The following is a 23,340-nucleotide window of genomic DNA, read 5'->3' as shown; positions in this document are numbered from 1 at the left end:
GGACATTTTAGTGCCTTAATGCAGAGATTACTGTAGTCTAGCCTATTTCTACTTTACATTTAGACCTTTTCAATCAACATCACTCTACTGAAATTGCTATAAGTATCCAATGCAGGCTTAGAATCTGAAAGCTTCTCAGCTTAATTTCCCTTTACCTTCATATCCTCAAAGTCTGTGATTCCTAATCTTGACAGATAGTGGTAATTTACATAAATCAGCTTTTTACCTGTGATGAGGTTCTCAGTGAAACAGGCCTGGGGTGGATAAAGACAGAGTCGTTGACTAGTCACCATCAGCAAAGTGGACTGCTGTGCACTAATGTTAGGCTAGCAAAAATAAAATGGAAAAGTTATTTGGCATTGTAAAGAAATTAGTAACTTCATAAAACAATGTGATAGCTCACTCACTGTATAATGTGGATATCCTAAGGAATGCCATGGTGTGTGTGTGTGTGTGTGTGTGTGTGTGTGTGTGTGTGTGTGTGTGTGTGTGTGTGTGTGTGTGTGTGTGTGTGTGTGTGTGTGTGTGTGTGTGTGTGTGTGTGTGTGTGTGTGTGTGTGTGTGGTATCATAGAAACGGTCACATGTCAAGCTAGGTTGAAAGTGTTTATGTCATCTTCAACCTATCTGTAAGGAAAGAAGCTAACGTAGCTCAGCCACAGTTTTCCATTGGGTCAAATTACTTTGCTCACGCCTAAATATAACATGTTAGGTATAGAAATAGGTAACTTAATTATAGCATAAAAACTCAGACCAAGGCCAATGTAAAAAGTGTCTGTCACATTATAAAAAGTGGAATCAGGAATAAAGTAATGTAGTTACTTATTGACTATGGTCTATTCATTTACATTTACATTTACATTTAAGTCATTTAGCAGACGCTCTTATCCAGAGCGACTTACAAATTGGTGCATTCACCTTATGACATCCAGTGGAACAGTAGTGCATCTAAATCTTTTAAGGGGGGGGGGGGGTGAGACTATTATAATGTATTATACCTTATTCTATAAAGTTCAATTTACTTAATTTTAATGTATGTTCCGAAAAAAGACCAGCTCTCACATGATACTTTAAGCTCTGTTGGATAAGAAAAAAATGCACAAGGTGAAATGATGGACTCAATTTTTCAATGTATCAGAGCTGGGGCGGGCACAAATTGCAAGGGTAAATTATTTGGCATGGCTCGGTGTCCTGGGTGTTTGGATTTGATGCATTTTAGACCATTCCATTGGTCCTTACGTGAAATCCACTCAGCCGGAATACCGGACCGTGTAAAACGAATTTGCCCCAATGTCAACGACGACTGGTCCCTATCATGAAAGGCCAGCCAATCCGCTTCATACATTTTGGGGCGTGTTTTTGTTTTCGCCAACTGATTGGTTCTCGTTCAAGCGTTTGTCCCTCACATGTTGCGTCCTCTTCACCGGACTCTAGCGTTTCAATTTCACAGATGCATAAAGTATTTGCTGCATTCATCAACGTGGCCTAACTTTGCTGTCTCATTGAAAGATCGAATAAAATGTGCAGCTTTTACGTTTTCTACGTTCTCAGTCTGTTTGACTTCATCAACGTATAACTGCTAGATAGCTGACCTTATAAATGGCCAGAGGTGTCTGTGTTTAGGGACTGTGGTGTGTGTACTTTGGGCTGAAAGCAATCACAATCTCTTCTACCATGGCAGGGATTCTAGCGAGATCGTTATGGAGCAAAAAGGTCAACCACATTCCCCGTGCAGCTTTTCCAGCTAAATGCATTGTTTTATACTTGATTGGCTAGCTAGCTATATAAATTGCTAGCATAGTAGCATGGCACGGTAGCTAGTTAGCTAACTATCGCCACAAACTTTTGGGAAAAAAAGTCTAAGCAGTCATGTACGATTATATCCTTTTTGCCATGCAACGTTAGCTATATTCTGTAGCATGCGGTCAATGCATGATTAACAGGTTGAACGAGTCAACTAGCTAGTTAACTTCAATGTCACAGTTGGTTAGCTTGGCTAACTAGTTAGCTAGCAGAAAGGTAGGGTTTTGGATCTTAGCTAGCTGGTCAATGGCAATGAAAACGTAACGTTGACAATTGATCCTCGTGTGTCCTCTTTTCAGGCACCACTTCAGATGGGTCTCGTGTGTTATTCATCATCATCAGTGGTGAGTTAACATCTTGCAATCGTATAATGACTAGATTTATGAGTGATCGTATGTATACTGTAGCTCGCTATCTAAGACTTGTAGTCAAATATATGCTCATGCAATCTACACCTGCACAGACATGTTTGACATTGTCGATGACATGTCCATTGTGAGGTGGTCATTTCCTGTCTTCTTGCAGCCCACCACCAAGCTGTTCATTGACGGCAAGTTTGTAGAGTCCAGCACCTCCGAATGGCTGGACATTCACAACCCTGTAAGTGTCAATGCTTACACACACACACACACACACACACACCACAACAGGTGTACACAATGTATAAGCCGGTCGGGTCGGAAGATGAAAATGTCTTGAGGGTGTCATATTTTAATCTGTATGATTTGCAAAGTGTAGAAATGGAAGCATATTCTTCACAGCCAACTGACCCTTGACATGTTTATGCACTAACATGAACTATAACTCTGCATCTACTTCAGGGAAACTTGCTGTTGACTTGCTTTTGGCAAGGCAACTATATACTGCTGTTGAATGCAGAATCAGCTACACACCCAGAAGACCATACATCTCTTCCCTACAAATAATTTCATTTAAAAGTTAGCCTAAAAAGGATTTATGTATTATTTATAATGCTAAAAACCCTGGTAAAAGACAAAAGTCCCCCTCAAGCATTCAGTCTCACTAAAAAGACCATAATGAAGCGCTATCTGACTCAACTGCGTATTCTACATGTCATGATATAACGTTATACCTGTACACAATCCATTTTTACGTTACACCCTCCTGGACAGGCCCCTTATGTAGTGTGTCTCCGTTCACAATGACATGATTATTAATCTATTGTCCTTATTCTCTCCCTACCTCAGGCCACTAATGAGGTGGTGGGTCGCGTGCCCAAAGCCACCCAGAAAGAGATGTTAGCTGCAGTAGAGTCCTGCTCCAGGGCCTACGCCTCCTGGGCCGAGACCTCCATCCTCACCCGCCAGCAGATCTTCCTCCGATACCAGCAGCTCATCAAGGAAAACATTGTAAGGAAAGACCCTGGTCTGAAAATGGGCCTCCATAGGAATGGTTCCCAATATTTTGTTCAATATAATGCCTTTTGCGCTGTATTGAAAATCGTGATCCAAAGAATAAGCTACAAACAAGTTTCTTTGCAACAATCGGGGTCTAAAACATGAATGTTCATCAAAGATGTTTGGTTCATTCATTTATTTTCATCTGTGTTTTCAGAAAGAGCTAGCCAGGCTGATCACCCTGGAGCAGGGCAAGACTCTGGCTGACGCGGAGGGAGACGTCTTCAGAGGATTGCGTAGGTAGACCAGTCATGCTAAGTAGGCATGGGGAAACACGGGAGAAAATGTTTGAACTGATCGAAACTGGGAGATACGACAACTTGTCTCTGTAGTCTGTATTGAAATCTCTGTTGTAATCGCTATCTCCTTGCACCACAAATATTTGACCCTCTGCCCACCACTTCTATGTCTTTCACTGCTACTCTTATCTCTAAGAGTAGCAGTTTGACCTTCTGCTTCCTGGCTTTACTCACCGTCTCTCTGCCCCCTAGAGGTGGCAGAGCACGCCTGCAGCATCACCTCCCTGATGCTGGGGGAGACCCTGCCCTCCATCACCAAAGACATGGACACCTACACCTACCGCCTGCCCATCGGGGTGTGTGCTGGTATCGCCCCCTTCAACTTCCCTGCCATGATCCCTCTGTGGATGTTCCCCATGGGTATGGTGTGTGGCAACACCTACCTGATGAAGCCTTCCGAGCGCGTCCCAGGATGCACCATGCTGCTGGCCAGGCTGCTGCAGGACGCAGGGATGCCCGACGGGACCCTGAACATCATCCATGGACAGCACGCTGGTAAGACCAGGGGTCGTGTGTGTGATGAGTCTTTATAAAACATGCTATTGAAGTGTGTCCTGTTTCCCAGGATGTAAGGATAAACCAGGCTATGCTGATCATGTGTGTTAGCTAGTGCCTGAGGTATATTGGTAGTCTTTGAATGTCCTGTAGACCCAGCACTTTATGTTGAGTAAACGCTTTGCCTAATGTGTGTGTAGGTAAATGTGTTTAAGTGCCGTAGGGGGTAGCAGTCCATATAGGAAACACTATTTGTTTTGTTGCAGGTTTCATTTCCAAGGTGATTACACCTCCATCTTGTGCCCTTACAGTGCCATGTTGAGGAGTGAAATAATATGACCTTTGACCTCTTTCCGTAGCTGTGAACTTCATCTGTGACCACCCTGCCATCAAGGCCATCAGCTTCGTGGGCTCCAACCAGGCAGGAGAGTACATCTACGAGAGAGGATCCAAGAATGGCAAGAGAGTGCAGTCCAACATGGTAAATATGATAACCGAATAGTGTCTATGAATAGGGTCAATTGGGGACTAAACTAATGAAGGGAACCCTTAGATGCTTAGGGAAATACGTCTGCCTTAAATTGTCTACTGTGCCCTTAAACATACTGCAAGATGAATAGTTCTACCACATTATCAATCCTGAACCAGTAGATGGCTAAAGTTCCTTGAGTTTCTTATTGCTTAGGTCTATGTCTTTGCACATTCTGAAAACGCATGTCAGTAAACCTACCAACCCTTGTATTCTGCCTCGTAGGGAGCTAAGAACCACGGTGTGGTGATGCCTGACGCAAACAAGGAGAACACTCTGAACCAGCTGGTGGGCGCAGCCTTTGGCGCTGCAGGACAGCGTTGTATGGCTCTTTCAACCGCCATTCTCGTAGGCGAGGCTCGTGAATGGCTCCCAGAGCTGGTGGAGCGCTCCAAAGCCCTGCGCGTCAATGCAGGTACAGTGCCTTGCAAAAGTATTCACCCCCTTGGCGTTTTTCCTATTTTGTTACATTACAACCTGTCATTTAAATGGATTTTTATTTGGATTTCATGTAATGAACATACACAAAATAGTCCAAATTGGTGATGTGAAAAACAAAACTTGTTTGTTTTTATTTTATTTTAGACAACAGAAAAGTGGTGTGCACATGTATTCACCCCCTTTGCTATGAAGCCCCTAAAATAAGATCTGGTGCAACCAATTACCTTCAGAAGTCGCATAATTAATACACACCTGTTCTGAAATGCCCCAGAGTCTGCAACACCACGAAGCAAGCGGCACCATGAAGACCAAGGAGCTCTCCAAACAGGTCAGGGACAAAGTGGTGAAGTACAGATCAGGGTTGGGTTATCAAAAATATCAGAAACTTTGAACATCCCACAGAGCACCATTAAATCCATTATTAAAAAATGGAAAGAATATGGCATCACAACAAACCTGTCAAGAGAGGGCCGCCCACCAAAACTCACGGACCAGGCAAGGAGGCCATTAATCAGAGGCAACTGAGACCAATGATAACCCTGAAGGAGCTGCAACGCTCCACAGCAATGATTGGAGTATCTCTCCATAGGACTACTTTAAGCTGTACACGCCACAGAGCTGGAGTTTACGGAAGAGTGGCCATAAAAAAGCCATTGCTTAAAGGAAAAAAATAAGCAAACATGTTTGGTGTTCGCCAAAAGGCATGTGGGAGACTCCCCAAACATATGGAAGAAGGTACTCTGGTCAGATGAGACTAAATTTGAGCTTTTTGGCCATCAAGGAATACATTATGTCTGGCACAAACCCAACAACTCTCATCATCCCCACAGTGAAGCATGGTGGTGGCAGCATCATGCTGTGGGGATGTTTTTCATTGGCAGGGACTGGGAAACTGGTCAGAATTGAAGGAATGATGGATGGCACTAAATACAGGGAAATTCTTGAGGGAAACTTGTTTGTCTTCCAGATATTTGAGATTGGGACGGAGGTTCACCTTCCAGCAGGACAATGAACCTAAGCATACTGCTAATGCAACACTTGGGTGGTTTAAGGTGAAACATTTGCATATCTTGGAATGGCCTAGTCAAAGACCAGACCTCAATCCAATTGAGAATCTGTGGTATGACTTAAAGATTGTTGTACACCAGCAGGAACCCATCCAACTTGAAGGAGCTGGAGCAGTAAATCAAATGATACAAACCCCCCCAAAAAATCTATTTTAATTTCAGGTTGTAAGGCAACTAAATAGAAAAATACCAAGGGGGGTGAATACAATCACAAGGCACTGTACCTCTCACTCTTTTACTTAAAGGGACTTTCAATGCCTTGTGTGGATTTGACTTTTTTTCCTCCGCAAAACTTCTTACAAATCAAAATGTTCCCCCCCCCTATGTGTGAGAACATTGATTTAATTAAACATTTCAAATAGTACATCCAATATGACCACCAGCGCCAGTCCACATAGTGTATGTCATAGAATAGAGTTCTAATTGTGTGTTTTCTTCCTCTGTGTGTATTTAGGTGACCAGCCGGGTGCCGACGTGGGTCCTCTGATCTCCCCTGAAGCCAGGGCCCGTGTTGAAATGTTGATCCAGAGCGGTGTGGACGAGGGAGCTACGCTGCTGCTGGATGGACGCAATGTCCACGTCAAAGGATACGAGAATGGCAACTTTGTAGGGCCCACCATCATCGCCAATGTTACGGTAAGGGGTGGGGGGGTGTGTGTCTCTCTAACCGACCTGGCTTTGAACCTTAGCTGAGTGATTTACTGTTTTTAAAAAAAAAAAAAAAATTAAAAATACTTTAGGGTTGGATCAGCTTTAATATTAGAGCTGATCCAACCCGAAAGTAATTGTAAAAATATATTAAACTGTCTTAGGTCAGTTAGGATCAGGCTTTTATTTCTTTCATCACATTCCCAGTGCGTTAGAAGTTTGTATTAGTATTTGGTAGCATTGCCTTTAAATTGTTTAACTTGGGACAAATGTTTTTGTTAGCCTTCCACAAGCTTCCCACAATAAGTTGGGTGAATTTTGGCTCATTCCTCCTGACCGAGCTGGTGTAACTGAGTCAGGTTTGTAGGTCTCCTTGCTCGCACACGCTTTTTCAGTTCTGCCCACAAATGTTCTATAGGATTGATGTCAGGGCTTTAATGGCCACTCCAATACCTTGACTTTGCTGTCCTTAAGCCATTTTGCCACAACTTTGGAAGTATGCTTGGGGTCATTGTCCATTTGTAAGACCCATTTACGACCAAGCTTTAACTTCCTGACTGATGTCTTGAGATGTTGCTTCAATATATCCACATAATTGTCCTCCTCATGATGCCATCTATTTTGTGAATTGCACCAGTCCCTCCTGCAGCAAAGCACCCCCAGAACATGATGCTGCCACCCCCGTGCTTCACAGTTAGGATGGTGTTCTTTGGTTTGCAAGCCTCCCCCTTTTTCCTCCAAACATATTGATGGTCATTATGGCCACACAGTTCTATTTTTGTTTCATCAGACCAGAGGACATTTCTTCAAAAAGTACGATCTTTGCCCTATGTGCAGTTACAAATTGTAGTCTGGCATTTTTTTATGGCGGTTTTGGAGCAGTGACTTCTTCCTTGCTGAGCGGCCTTTCAGGTTATGTTGATATAGGACTCATTTTACTGTGGATATAGATACTTTTGTACCAGTTTTCCTCCAGCATCTTCACAAGGTCCTTTGCTGTTCTGGGATTGATTTGCACTTTTCGCAGCAAAGTACATCTCTAGGAGACAGAATGCGTCTCCTTCCTGAGCGGTATGATGGCTGCGTGGTCCCATGGTGTTTATACTTGCGTGAATGTGAACCTTCAGGCGTTTGGAAATTGCTCCCTAGGATAAACCAGACTTGTGGAAGTCTGCAATTATTTTCTGAGGTCTTGGCTGATTTCTTTTGATTTTTCCCATGATGTCACGCAAAGAGGCACTGAGTTTGAAGGTTGGCCTTGAAAGACATCCACAGGTACACCTCCAATTGACTCAAATTATGTCAATTAGCCTATTGGAGGTGTACCTGTGGATGAATTTCAAGGATTGTGTGTTCCTGGTGTAACTTGGTCAGTTGTTGTTGCCATCCTGTACCTGTCCCGCAGGTGTGATGTACCGATCCTGTGCAGGTGTTGTTACACGTGGTCTGCCACTGTGAAGACGATCAGCTGTCCGTCCTGTCTCCCTGTAACGCTGTCTTTGGAGTCTCACAGTCTCACGGACATCTCAGTCTCATGGACATTGCAGATGTGGCCAGGGCAATAAATTGCAGTCCTCATGCCTCCTTGCAGCATGCCTAAGGCACTTTCACGCAGATGAGTAGGGATCTTGGGGCATCTTTCTTTTGGTGTTTTTCAGAATCAGTAGAAAGGCCTCTTTAGTGTCCTAAGGTCACAGTTATGAGAACTTAGGACACTCAATTGCCTACCGTCTGTAAGCTGTTAGTCTTAACGCCCGTTCCACAGGTGCATGTTCATTAATTGTTAATGGGTCAATGAACAAGCATGGGAAACTGTGTTTAAACACTTTTACGATGAAGATTTGTGAGGTTATTTGGATTTGTATGAATTATCTTTGAAAGACAGGGTCCTGAAAGAGGGACGTTTCATTTTTTGCTGAGTTTATATATAACATTTCAGTTTGCAAGAATTGTATCGTTTAAGTTTTGATTGACTGTTAGCACGCTCAGCTAAACCCTAGGTTTCCACATCTACAAACTATACAGGTTACTGTATTTCATAGATCATGTACATTTTGGTGAACCATCTCCACTACACTTGGAAGGGTCATGCACATCAGTGGAGTATCTCAGAACAATGTTGAACCTTGGTACAGTGAAAATTACACTTTGACAAAAGTACAAAAATATATATACAAACTTTTGACATACCAGTGTTAGATTCTAAATGAACCTTCTAAAGTTTCATGGACGCTTAATAAAGCTCAAGCCAAGTTTATAACCCCATTGGGTCAAACAGCTGCATAAGACAAAAGACATTCACACGAGCACTGATATTTATCCCTTTCTCCTAGGCTGAGTCTCCTCCTACACATCTGAACAGCCAATGCATCTCTGTTGCTTGACAGAGCCTTAGTGATATCTGTTCTTCCTCACTTCATCTGACCTCTGCCCCAAAGTGCTCACTCCTCTCCAACTCACGGCTGTTATGTTGACTCGTACCAGACGGTCTTTCTTTCCTCCCATAGGATCCCTGATGGCTGACAACATATCCGGACAGAATGTAAACGTTATACATTCCCCTCTCTCCCTGAATAAGTATTTCCTATTCTCAGAACCCAACACGACAGTCTAGGGCTACAAAACCTAGATATGGGCTAGTTGATCTGGACATTTCTGACAAGTTATAAATGGCTCTCTAAAGTATGCACTGATGAGGGAAATGACGAGGGAAACTGATGATGCACTACTTAACCTCTTGCCTCTACTTGGGACGCTTGCGTCCCAACTAGAGCTCTGGAAATGCAAATGCGCTACGCTAAATGCTAATAGTATTAGTTAAAACTCAAAAGTTCATTAAAATACACATGCAGGGTATCAAATTAAAGCTACACTCGTTGTGAATCCAGGCAACAAGTCAGATTTTTAAAATGCTTTTCGGCGACAGCATGAGAAGCTATTATCTGATAGCATGCACCAATACACTACAACAGAAAAGCACAGCAGGGGACGTAAACAAAATAATTATCATTTCGGCGTTACACAAACCGCACAATAAAATAGAAAACAGTCATTACCTTTCACCATCTTCTTTGTTGGCACTCCTAGATGTCCCATAAACACTATTGGGTCTTTATTTCGATTAAATCGGGCCATATAAAGCCAAGATATCGTTATATGTAGACTGTGTGATAAATGAATAAAACAGCGATTTCACAACGTAACGTCATTTTTAAAATTCAAAAAGTAGACGATAAACTTTCACAAAACACTTCAAATACGTTTGTAATGCTACTTTAGGTATTAGTAAACGTTAATAAGCGATAAAAATCATCCATAGGCGATGTAGAAATCATTAGCTGTCATCTTGGAAAAAATTTCAGGAGAGAGCTCTTCCGGAATGATCTGGGCGGAGACCGGAGGTAAGTCGTGCCCCTCTTTCGGTTCAACCAAGAATCAAAGATGATTCAATTCACAAGACTCTAGACAACATGGGGATGCTGTGGGAGTTGAATGCTCGGTCTTATCTAATTCGGCTCACTGTTAACAATTGCTGGAAGTGGCGCAAGGATATTTATTTCCATTTTCTGTGATCAGGTTTTCCTGCGCTTTCCGATGTAACGCACGTTATGTAATAGCCACAGTCGTGATTTAACCAGTTTTAAAAACGTCCGAGGGTTTCCTATCCACACATTCTAACCATATGAACGTACTATATTCCTGGCATGAGTAGCAGGGCGCTGAAATGTTGCGCGATTTTTAACAAAATGTTCAAAAAAGTAGAGGGTCGACTGAAGAGGTTAATCTCAGGCTTTTTCCTCCCCTCCCCAGCCAGCGATGAAGTGCTACACGGAGGAGATCTTTGGGCCTGTGCTGGTGGTTCTGGAGGCTGACACTCTGGATGAAGCCATCTCCCTGGTCAACAACAACCAGTACGGCAACGGAACCGCCATCTTCACCACCAACGGCGCCACCGCCCGCAAGTACACACACGAGGTGGATGTCGGACAGGTGAGCCATAGTTCAGAGACCTCCGGTAGGTGCTTGGGGAAGTAAGACTCGTGTGATTGGCGTTCAACAGTACAAGTAGTTGCCCATTTAACTTCATTTCTAGATGGGCAACTATGCAGTGATTCATAGCTTGTGGTAACTCTGAGGATAATTTCATGCAACTTTAATTACATTTTAGTTATTTAGCAGATGCTCTTATCCAGAGCGACTTAGTGCATGCATTTTTAATTCGTACTGGTCCCCCGCGGGAATCGAACCCACAACCCTTTGCAAGTGGCATACTCTACCAACTGAGCCACACAGGGTCATCTATTGTTTACCTCACTATTTTTGTTGTGTATGCAAGTCTTTTTCATGGGTCGTTGAAGGAGTAATTTGTAGGTTAACGTTGGGCATTGTTTTCCTTTTCTATCTTTGGTTAATTTTGTTGGTGTATTGGACGAGGGATGGGTGGGGTTCTCAGATGGTTGAGGGGCAGCTCTTAGTGAACTGTGGTGGGGGGGGGGAGATCTTGGAGGGCTGGTGGTTGGGAGTTTGGGCCGGTGGCTGATGGGTCGCTGGTTCGTGTCCCCATTTTTTGATCTTGTGGGAGATCTGTCGACGTGTCCTTGAGCAGGGCGTTGACCCTGGTTGCTTCTGTGTCACTCCTGGATGGGAGTCTGATGGATGGGAGTCTGATAGATGACTGCTTTGTATATATTCAATAAAAAATACATGTACTTTGAGCATGGTATGATCTTCGGTGTCTAGGGTTTCCTGAGAATGGTGCGACAAACCAAACATCCGGTCAGTCCGCGGCAGTCCTGTGGTCAAAAACAGCTTGTTGAAGGAGAATGGCAAGAATCGTTCAAGCTAACAGGCGGGCCACAAACAGACAAATAACGGCACAGACCGGCATCTCACAACACACAACTCATCGATCCTTGTCACAGATGGTCTATTGCAGCGGACGACCACACCATGTTCCACTTCTATCAGCTAAAAAAGAGGCGGCTCCAGTGTGCATGCGATCACCAACGCTGGACATTTGAGAAGTGGGGAAAAAACGGCCTGGTCCGACAAATCCCAGGTCCTGCTGATGGCAGTTAGGATTTGGCATGAGTCAATGGACCCAGGCTAGTGGCGACGGTGTATCGCGTCAGCATGGACCAACATACCTGTGGAACGTTTCCGACTTGTAGAATCAGTGCCCCTGATAATTCAGGCTTTCTGGAGGCAAAGGTAGATCCGACCCGGTACTAGATGGGAAATATCGTAAGTTTATTTTTGAAGTGTCTGTCCTATATCTGAGAGAGAAAGATCTGTAGTTTGTTGATACATTTAACCCTTTTTTAGGCACTAAACTACTTTCATATATACAGTGCATTCGGGAACATATTGAGTCCCCTTTACTTTTTCCACATTTTGTTATGCCTTATTCTAAAATGTGTTAAATACATTTTTCCCCTCTGTCTACACACAATACCCCATCATGACAAAGTGAAAAAAGGTTTAGAATGTTTTGCAAATGTATTAAAAATACCTTATTTACATAAGTATTCAGACCCTTTGCTATGAGACTCAATTGAGCTCAGGTGCATCCTGTTTCCATTGATCATCCTTGATGTTTCTACTTATTGAAGTCCACCTGTAGTAAATGCAATTGATTGAACATGATTTGGAAAGGCACACCTGTCTATATAAGGTCCCACAGTTGACAGTGCATGTCAGAGCAAAAACCAAGCCATGAGGTCGAAGGAATTGTCCGTAGAGCTCTGAGATAGGGTTGTGTCGGCACAGAACTGGGGAATGGTACCAAAACATTTCTGCAGCATGAAAGGTCCCCAAGAACTTAGTGGCCTCATCATTCTTAAATAGAAGACGTTTGGAACCACCAGGTCAAACTGAGCAATCTGGGAGAAGGGACTTGGTCAGGGAGGTTACCAAGAACCCTATGGTCACTCTGACAGAGCTCCAGAGTTCCTCTGTGGAAATGGGAGAACCTTCCAGAAGGACAACCACCTCTGTAGCAGTCGACCAATCAGGCCTTTATGGTAGAGTGGCCAGACGGAAACCACTCCTCAGTAAAAGGCACATGACAACACGCTTGGAGTTTGCCAAAAGGCACCTAAAGGACTCTGACCATGAGAAACACTGTTCTCTGGTCTGATGAATCCAAGAATGAACTCTTTGGCCTGAATGCCAAGCGCCACATCTGGAGGAAACCTGGCACCATCCCTACGTTGAAGCATGGTGGTGGCAACCGCATGCTGTGGGGCTGTTTTTCAGCGGCAGGGGCTGCCAGACTAGTCAGGATTGAGGGAAAGATGAACAGAGCAAAGTACAGACAGATCCTTGATGTCAACCTGCTCCAGAGCATACAAATATTTTCACTAGTGTATTGTTTCATTAGTATGTGTGTGTGTGTGTATATGTGTATATATATATATATTTAACGAGGCAAGTCCGTTAAGAACAAATTCTTATTTTCAATGACTGCCTAGGAACTGTGGGTTCAGGGGCAGGAGCAACAGATTTTTACCTTGTCAGCTCGGGGATTAGATCTTGCAACCTTTCGGTTACAAGTCCAACACTCTAACCACAGGTGCCTTCGCCATAACTGCATCCTCTTTAGCGGCTTTGAACAACTGCTTTGAACAACATATTGCCACAGACAATGAACGCAGCATTATTTGAAATTGTTCTGAAAAGTGGAGGGGGAAAAAAATGTATCAAACTTGGTGTGACTGGTTCAGTGCGTCAAATTCAGATTTTGTTTTGGGGGGGGGGGTTCCTTGCCAATCTGAAACTTCTTAATTTGTATAGTCGACTAATATTTAGAGGTCATGGATAATAATAATGCTACTGATAACGTAATGTAATAGTGAAGTTTCAGAGAAAAGCCACGTTTTCTTTTGTCTGATATACGCAAATGCCCCCCCAGCCAATTACCGTAACTTAAATTTCAAGACCATCACAGCCCTATTCACAACTGGTGACAGGATATGCTGAGAAGGGCAAATTAGCAGATATTAGGCCCTTAGGCTACAGCATACAACATTTCTTGTAGGTTCATGCTCTACAACATCCGCAGAGTACGACCCTGCCTCACACAGGAAGCAGCGCAGGTCCTAATCCAGGCACTTGTCATCTCCCGTCTGGATTACTGCAACTCGCTGTTGGCTGGGCTCCCTGCCTGTGCCATTAAACCCCTACAACTCATCCAGAACGCCGCAGCCCGTCTGGTGTTCAACCTTCCCAAGTTCTCTCACGTCACCCCGCTCCTCCGCTCTCTCCACTGGCTTCCAGTTGAAGCTCGCATCCGCTACAAGACCATGGTGCTTGCCTACGGAGCTGTGAGGGGAACGGCACCTCAGTACCTCCAGGCTCTGACCAGGCCCTACACCCAAACAAGGGCACTGCGTTCATCCACCTCTGGCCTGCTCGCCTCCCTACCACTGAGGAAGTACAGTTCCCGCGCAGCCCAGTCAAAACTGTTCGCTGCTCTGGCCCCCCAATGGTGGAACAAACTCCCTCACGACGCCAGGACAGCGGAGTCAATCACCACCTTCCGGAGACACCTGAAACCCCACCTCTTTCAGGAATACCTAGGATAGGATAAAGTAATCCTTCTCACCCCCCTTAAAATATTTAGATGCACTATTGTAAAGTGGCTGTTCCACTGGATGTCTTAAGGTGAACGCACCAATTTGTAAGTAGCTCTGGATAAGAGCGTCTGCTAAATGACTTAAATGTAATGTAAATGTAGCATAGCTTCTATACATTTTAATTGCTTACTATATGTGCAGGCTACACACAACCTCTCGACGCAGTTATGGTAGATAACGTTCAATCTCCAGCTCACATTGAAATCCCCAAACTAACGTGTGACACTGGCAGAGGCTCAAAATATAAACCGTTGCTAATCACAGAAGTGCTTGAGGAAATGTACATTTGCAACATTGTTTCATGATGTTATGCTAACAAAAGCAAGCGCATTGTGGGCCATTTGGTTAGATTTGCGATCAACTGCGATATGTGTGGTGCTGAATCTCCGCTGGCCTAGGGTTACTATTAGTTTATCTGATTTATTTAGGGGATCATCTGCGTCACCACAAACGGGTTATCGTAAAAATAAGCCAACAAGCTGTCTGACATATTTTTTGGGGAAATATTAAACCCTACTCAATGTGTGTGTTTCTCATTTAGATTGGTGTGAACGTGCCCATCCCCGTCCCCCTTCCCATGTTCTCCTTCACCGGCTCCAGAGGTTCCTTCAGAGGCGACACCAACTTCTACGGCAAACAGGTTAGCTCACAACAACCTGCACAAGCCCACAACTGTTTCTCGCCCATGGTTTTTTATCATATGACCATATTGGTCCTAATTGAATAGTTTCTGCAGTCAACTGTACAGTATGAGGTGCCAATTTTCTAGTGTTGACTGTCTGCGCCTCTTCTCTGTGTTGTCTCTACAGGGCATCCAATTCTACACTCAGGTCAAGACGGTTACATCACAGTGGAAGGCCGACGACGCCACCACGAAGAGCCCAGCCGTTACCATGCCGACCATGGGACGCTAAAACGGAACGTACACTTGTTAATGTGGTGTTCTCTACCTGGCACAACGTTCCACATACTGACTGACATGCGTTAACATTCAGAAGGGGTTAGCAGCCATGGGGTACGAACAACTGATGTCTTACAGTCATGGAATATGTTTTATACCGAGTGTACTATATGAGAAATGTTTTTGTATTTGAGTTTGACCCTGTTACTGAAATTGCTTCCGGTAGGGTGATGGCAGATTTGAATCTGAAATGTACTGTTACTGTAGCAACAAATCCTCTGTTCAAGCACTAGTCATATGCTGACCCTGGGAGTCGCATTGGAAGGATGTACTAGGTGGAATGCAATGGGTGAGAGAAGGCCGGTAGCAGCTAGTCTAGTGGTTAGAGTGTTGGGTCAGTAACCGAAAGGTTGCTGGATCGAATCCCCGAGCTGACAAGGTAAAAATCTGTTGGCTGCCCCTGAGCAGGCCATCATTGTAAATAAGAATTTGTTCTTAACTGACTTGCCTAGTTAAGGTTACATCTGAAAAATATTTTATTTTTAAAATCTAAGATGTTACTCCGCTTGCATCTTAACTACAACTATTAGGAGGGGAAGAGCGGGACACCATAGATAAACGGCTTCACCCAGTCCCTTGTGGGCATTAATGTTCCCAATCTGTGAAACGGAGACACTAGCTAGGTTTCCATCCAATTGGCGATCGATTGTATGCAGATTTTAGAATATTCGCATCAATGTGAATTTTCTCACCAGAGATGTTTCCATCACTTTGACTTGTTGCCGATTTAAAAGGCTGTGGGTTATGATGTAGTGCACATTAAAAAATAACTTTTGCAGTTAAATTCCCATGTACCGAATAAAACAAAATACATTGATTTCCATCGCATTTAACTCTGATGGATTTGTCACATCAAATGTAGCATTATATAGCGAATGTGCCCACTCCGGTTTTGGCACGTGCGCTCTAGCCAACAGTTTGCAGTGCGGATACAGCCGACAACATGAGATTATTATGGACAAAGGAGTGAGATTGACAAAAATAAACTGCAGCCAAGCATTGATCATCATGTCACAATCTTCATTTTTATTCGAAAGGAGCATCAATCTCATCACCGTGCACTTCCATCCACCATGTGAAGTTCACTTATTTCATCTGTAGCCCAGGGGCGTAGCAATAAATTTTTTTTTTGGATAGGCCTAGAAAAATTTGGATACGCATTTTTTATTTTTTTTCTACTTAATTTATCTTGCGACTTGCACCATATATTATTTTGTAATACAATCGTTTTATACTAGTGCATAGTACCTAGAGCAACCTCGTTGCATATACAAATAATGACCTATCCCAGCATATTAAAATAAAACTAACTTTAGAACAGTTGCCAATTTGCCAACAACAAACTCCTCTTCAGACACACTTTAATCTCGATGGGAAAACAGCCTATATTTGATGTTACAATGTATACCACGGTGGGCAGTAGTATTATAAAATGGTACCGAACCTTTAGTAGACATAAATCATAAGTAGAGGTCGGCCGATTAATTAGGGACGATTTTTCACAATTTCAAAACGATCGGTAATCGGCATTTTTGGACACCAATTATATTGCAATCCACGAGGAGACTGCGTGGCAGGCTGACCACCTGTTACTGAGTGCAGGCAGCAAGGAGCCATGGGAAATTGCTAGCTAGCATTAAACTTATCTTATAAAAAAACTATCTTAACATCAATAGTTAACTACACATGGTTGATATTACTAGTTTAACTAACTTGTCCTGCGTTGCATATAATCAATGCTGTGCCTGAAATGGTCACTTCTCTTGCGTTCAGTGAAAGCAGAGTCGGGGTATATGCAGCAGTTTGGGCTGGCTGGCTCGTTGCGAACTGTGTGAAGACCATTTCTTCAAAGACCGTAATAGATTTGCCAGAATTTTACATAATTATGACAATATTGAAGGTTGTGCAATATTTAGACTTAGGGTTGCCACCCGTTTGATAAAATACGGAACGGTTCCGTATTTCACTGAAAGAATAAATGTTTTGTTTTCAAAATGATAGTTTCTGGATTTGACCATATTAATGACCTTGTGTTTTATTATGTTAAGTCTATAATTTGATATTCGATAGAGCAGTCTGACTGAGCGATGGTAGGCAGCAGCAGGCTGGTAAGCATTCATTCAAACCGCACTTTCCTGCATTTGCCAGCAGCTCTTCGCAATGCACAGCTCTGTTTATGACTTCAAATCTATCAACTCCCGAGATTAGGCTGGCAATACTATAGTGCCAATAGTCAAAGGTCTATGAAATACAAATGGTATAGAGAGAAATAGTCCTATAATTCCTATAATAACTACAACCTAAATGTTCTCAACTGAGAATACTGAAGACTCGTGTTAAAAGGAACCACCAGCTTTCACATGTTCTGAGCAAGGAACTTAAACGTTAGCTTTTTTACATGGCACATATTGCTTTCTTCTCCAACACTGTGTTTTTGCATTATTTAAACCAAATTGAACATGTTTCATTATTTGAGACAGAATAGATTTTATTTATCATCAAATCAAATTGATTTATATAGCCCTTCGTACATCAGCTGATATCTCAAAGTGCTGTACAGAAACCCAGCCTAAAACCCCAAACAGCAATCAATGCAGGGGTAGAAGCACAGTGGCTAGGAAAATCTCCCTAGAAAGGCCAAAACCTAGGAAGAAACCTAGAGAGGAACCAGGCTCTGAGGGGTGGCCAGTCCTCCTCTGGCTGTGCCGGGTGGAGATTATAACAGAACGTGGCCAAGATGTTCAAATGTTCATAAATGACCAGCATGGTCAAATAATAATAATCACAGTAGTTGTCGAGGGTGCAACAAGTCGGCACCTCAGGAGTAAATGTCAGTTGGCTTTTCATAACTGATCATTAAGAGTATCTCTACCACTTCTGCTGTCTCTAGAGAGTTGAAAACAGCATGTCTGGGACAGGTAGCACGTCTGGTGAACAGGTCAGGATTCCATAGCCGCAGACAGAACAGTTGAAACTGGAGCAGCAGCACGGCCAGGTGGACTGGGGACAGCAAGGAGTCCTCATGCCAGGTAGTCCTGAGGCATGGTCCTAGGGCTCAGGTCCTCCGAGAGAGCGAAAGAAAGAGAGAATTAGAGCATACTTAAATTCACACAGGACACCGGATAAGACAGGAGAAGTACTCCAGATATAACAAACTGACCCTAGCCCCCTGACACATAAACTACTGCAGCATAAATACTGGAGGCTGAGACAGGAGGGGTCAGGAGACACTGTTATATTACGCTAAAATAAGTGTTCATTCAGTATTGTAATTGTCATTTATTACAACTATATATATATATATAAAAAAAATTGTCCGATTAATCGGTATAGACTTTTTGGTCCTCCAATAATCGGTATCGGTATTGAAAAATCATAATATGGTGATGATTTCATCATAATCCAATGTATCTGTCAGTTCCACCTCCAAAAGACAGCAAACTGAAGTGGTTCAGCCAGCCGCTTGTCATTGATGTGCGAAGACGATTTTTAAAATCCTAGTTGTGTCTCCACACTGCATGATGTCATTGGAAGTGTGACAATGATCCTTAACAGAGTTTATATTAGGGAAAATATCATCAGGGCAGCTGTCGAGTACACTCATTATGGAGGAAAAGTCACTCTTTCCCATGTTCATTTTGCGACTCAACTGCTGAATAAAAACAGTGAATTCAGAATCCTCAATTGATATTGCATAATGATCGCATGTGGTTTGCAGCTGCTCTTTAAGGCCGCAGGTTTGGTAGTCTTTGGAAAAAGCTGCCGCTTGCATGATTTGTATGTGTATTCTTGAAATCTTGAGTTCAACTCGGTAATCTGTCTGTCTAGAATATTGTTACAAAGTTGCCTCAGGTCACTGTCACTCTTGATGCTGAATGTTTTCCCTAATGAAGTTGACTACACTGTAATCAGCGGTTTCCATAAACCCAACAGCATTTTCTTTAATCATTCTACAATGAATGTATCGGATGCACACATCAATAAGTTCTCGTTTAGGTTGATCTTCATTAATCTGCTAGTATGGCAAAATACGTGGAAGGCACAGAATGAACTTAATCTTTTATCCTCCACAGTAACAATGATGCTGTAACTCATTCTGAATTTCGGGGCTCATAAGCGTGGCATTGCGAGGTAGCCCATTAAAAACTTATTTGGGATCTGTGTCCCTTCCACTGGACGGTTTAGCTAATGTAGGCTAATGTGATTAGCATGAGGTTGTAAGTAACAAGAACATTTCCCAGGACATAGACATAGCTGATATTGGTAGAAAGCTTAGATTCTTGTTAATCTAACACGCACTGTCCAATTTACAGTAGCTATTACAGTGAAAGAATACCATGCTATTGATTTAGGAGTGCACATTTTTTAACAAAGTTATTAATAAACAAAAGTCTTGATACATTTTGAACAGAAATGCAATGGTTCATTGGATCAGCCTAAAACGTTGCACATACACTGCTGCCATCTAGTGGCCAAAATCTAAGTTGCACATGGGCTGGAATAATACATTATGGCCTTTCCCTTGCATTTCAAAGATGGTACAAAACAATACAAAACTGTTTTTTTTTATTTTGTATTATCTTTTACCAGATCTATATTATCCTACATAACTTTCACATTTCCACAAACTTTAAAATGTTTCCTTTCAAATGGTACCAAGAATATGCATATACTTGCTACAAGGCAGTTAGATTTGGGCATGTCATTTTAGGTGAAAATTGGGGAAAAGGGGCAGATCCTTAGGCCTGTTTTCTATTTCTGAGTCATACTTTGAGATGAAATTTAAGATTTCAAAAAAATTACCATAGATTGCCTCTTCAGTTTCTCTATGCCCTCTGAGTGGAATATCCTGCTTTGCACACATTAAAACAATATCTATGACCACTTTAACGTGCACTTTTTTCTATAAAATCCATGTTTGCATCACCATGCATTTGGTTCAACACAGTCCCACGACTTCTAGGCCCATGGGTCGCCTTGTAGGATTCACATATTGAAAGGGCACGAACATGTAATTTGCTATTCTCGTGTTTGCAGCAAACATTTCTTGCGAGTTTCCAGTTTTTAAATCCTTCTCATATAAATCTGAATTCGACATTTGCCCCAGGAAAGTGCCTATAAAACTTACAATAAATTATATATTTCACTTTACTATACTCAATCCACACGAACTGGTCATAACATCTTGAAGAGAAGCTGCATAATTTGCCAGCTTTTGGGAACTTTGCTAGCTTTTGGTTGACAGGCTGGTTCATCAACGGGAGACAAATCTGTCGGTGGACCTACTGCTGGTTCACCGCAGCATCAATAACGAGAGGAGACCGTGGGGTAGGCAAGCATGCCTGGCTCAACGTGGCATTGGCGGTTGTGATTGCGGTTGTTTCAATCCTGGCGCCACCTGTTAAATGTTTCATTCTGGAAGCTATCGGTAGATTGATCCAAATTATTTTCTGGCACACACTCCTTTTACACATTCCATTTGGTTTACCATTGATATAACTACTAAATTGCCTTAGCTGGTGAGTCGATTCGAGTAAACTAGCGTGGTAGAGTGTACTAGCTTATGCGCTACAAAGGTTAGCCATGTGACGTTGGCAGGTTGTTGCGGTAAACCATCGTATGACATTTTTTTTAGGCCTGTCACTGGCTGCGCGACTGCTGTAAACAGCATGTTTTCTTGAGTGGTAGTGGAAGGACCACGCAACATATCACGTTATTCCAAGTTTACTGCGATATAATGGCTATTATATTCATATTTGCGCATAAAGACGTTTCCACCGGCATTTCTAATATAACTAATTGTACAGATACGAAAACATCTCACCTTAACCAGTGTATTTTGTTTTGTCGACATTTGGAAAGTTTACTGACATTTTGCTGTTTCCATCATGTTTTTTATCCGAAATGTGCATTATTCACATAAAAATGTTTAATGGGATTTCTACAAATGTATTTTGTGCTGACAGGTCTCTGTTAGTATTTCAGTGAGTATACATTACAATAATACAATTTGTGATGTTTAGTGCCTAGACTTCTGCTCCCGAGTGGCGCAGCAGTCTAAGGCACTGCCTCTCCGAGCTAGAGGTGTCATTACAGACCCTGGTTCTGTTCCAGGCTGTATCGCAACCGGTCGTGATTGGGAGTCCCATAGGGCGGTGCACAATTGGCCCCGCGTTGTTAGGGTTTGGCCGGGATAAGAATTTGTTCTTAACTGACCTGCCTAGTTAAATAAAGATAACATAAACATGATGCAATGATGCACCCTGTTTTACATGGAATAAAGATTTCCCTTGAATACTGCTGCTAAAGACACTTCTTCCTATGCCTCATCGATATTGCAACTATAACTAAGTATAACAGATTCATGCTCTCTCAAGCATGAATCTGGGGGAAACAAGTTTTGTTGAGAAGTTGTACATTTACGAGTCAGACACCTTTTAGAGCCACCCTTTGATGAGTGGTTAAGCTTTGTGGTCCCTGAAGTTCTTGATTATATGTTCTTTGGGCCACAGAATAACACATGCGACTGGTAGGTTATATGGATGTTTGCATTTTGTAACTTACATAAATGGAACTTCATAAACAAGCTTTGACAAGGCTTTGCTGTTGTTAAAGTACAGAATTAGACATGGATGTAAATGTTTATCATAAACATTTGACAACACTAGGTAGTCAGATTACCTTGGGGTTTGCAATGTTTTTTTGGCTACAGAGCTTGCTTTTCTATTCATCAATAGCGGAGTCCTGACCAGGGCACAGAGATTTTCCTAGCAATCCTAAATCTGCTGTCTGGTGGCTATTTTGGTTGTGAAAACCCTTTCATGTAGACATTGTGAACAGTAAAGCGGCAGAGTTTCAAACTTTAAGCAATAAAACTGGTAATTGGCTGGCTAAGAAATTCCTATGTTTTGACAGACAGACCATGGTACTTGTTGCAAAATCCCAACAATAGAAATATGCTTCTGCTGTGCTGGCACAAAACTAATTACAGTGAGTTTCCCTTGACTGCATTGAACATGCTGAAAATTGGTATTGTGGGTTGATTATTTCGTTTCCTCAGCATGTTCATTCTTTCGGGATTAACCTTTACGGTCTTTATTTACATTGTCAGCAAGATTACCTTAATGTATGGAAAACAACAATCTACATGAGAATTATACAGTTTTCTTTGATCAGTGGTTTGACAGATGCCGCGGGGGGGGGGGGCACTTTTCTCCGACTGGGGAAAAATCGTTTTCAACGGTCAACCAACTCGGAATTCCAAGAGGGAAATTCTGTCATCTTTCTGGAGCTCTAACTGTCCGACCTGAAGATCACCAACGTCATGATTTTACCTGCTTTTTTTTCTTTGAGTTCCCAATTGTTTTGCAGCATGTTGTTTTATATTTGATTTTTAAAAATATATATATTTTTATTAACAACAAATCAATACAGGAAGTACATGTGGGAACACAAGTATATATAAATAATATACAAAGGACAATTGGGCTAGGGGGTAAAATATTACATTACACAAGGACCTTTAAGGGACATACATACACTTATTATTCTAACAGCTTTTTTGTTAGTAGAGTATTTAATTGTCTTAAAATACAGTTCAATTTCCTTTTGTAAGGTAAGAAAATGTGGTGTTTTGTTTGTAAATTTACATTTGTGAATATGAAATCTGGCCGAAAGAATAATGAAATTAATTACATAAACAATGTTCAGCTTATTTCTATCGTAGGCAAAGAATCCAAGCAGTACATCTCTCCACAACAGTGTAAGATTTTCATAAATGTGTTCAATTATAAATCTACTGATGTTTTGTCATAGTTTTCTTACATGAATACAATGCCAAAGAAGATACAACACTGTTTCTGGGTGGTCATTACAAAAGGAGCAATTAGAGTTGATGTTTTCCTTAAACTTCTTCATGTAGTGGTTGGCAGGATAATATTTATGAATAATTTTGTTCACAAGTAGGTACGTGTGTTGCAACATTGTTGTTTTGCAGCATCAATAGGGCGTGGAGCCATGAGGTCACGTTCATGAGCACAACAT

At 42.2% G+C, this 23,340-nt stretch overlaps 1 protein-coding gene across 1 annotated transcript; it reads left to right on the top strand.

Moving 5' to 3' along the window:
* Positions 1–1,528: 1,528 nt before the first annotated feature.
* On the top strand, positions 1,529–16,300 carry LOC115107986 (methylmalonate-semialdehyde/malonate-semialdehyde dehydrogenase [acylating], mitochondrial-like). Its single transcript, XM_029631824.2, has 12 exons — positions 1,529–1,712; positions 2,102–2,146; positions 2,328–2,402; positions 3,011–3,172; positions 3,378–3,456; positions 3,712–4,014; positions 4,374–4,495; positions 4,769–4,958; positions 6,506–6,687; positions 10,510–10,689; positions 14,878–14,976; positions 15,146–16,300. Exons 1-12 carry the CDS (start codon positions 1,674–1,676, stop codon positions 15,248–15,250), a joined length of 1,581 nt encoding a protein of 526 aa, XP_029487684.2. The 5' UTR covers positions 1,529–1,673; the 3' UTR covers positions 15,251–16,300.
* The last annotated feature ends 7,040 nt before the right edge of the window (positions 16,301–23,340 follow it).

Source organism: Oncorhynchus nerka, linkage group LG24 (genome assembly GCF_034236695.1).
Source record: "Oncorhynchus nerka isolate Pitt River linkage group LG24, Oner_Uvic_2.0, whole genome shotgun sequence".
Classification (NCBI taxonomy): Eukaryota; Metazoa; Chordata; class Actinopteri; order Salmoniformes; family Salmonidae; genus Oncorhynchus; species Oncorhynchus nerka.
The sequence above is the reverse complement of the archived record's forward strand: the minus strand, read 5'-3'. Positions and strand labels throughout refer to the sequence as shown.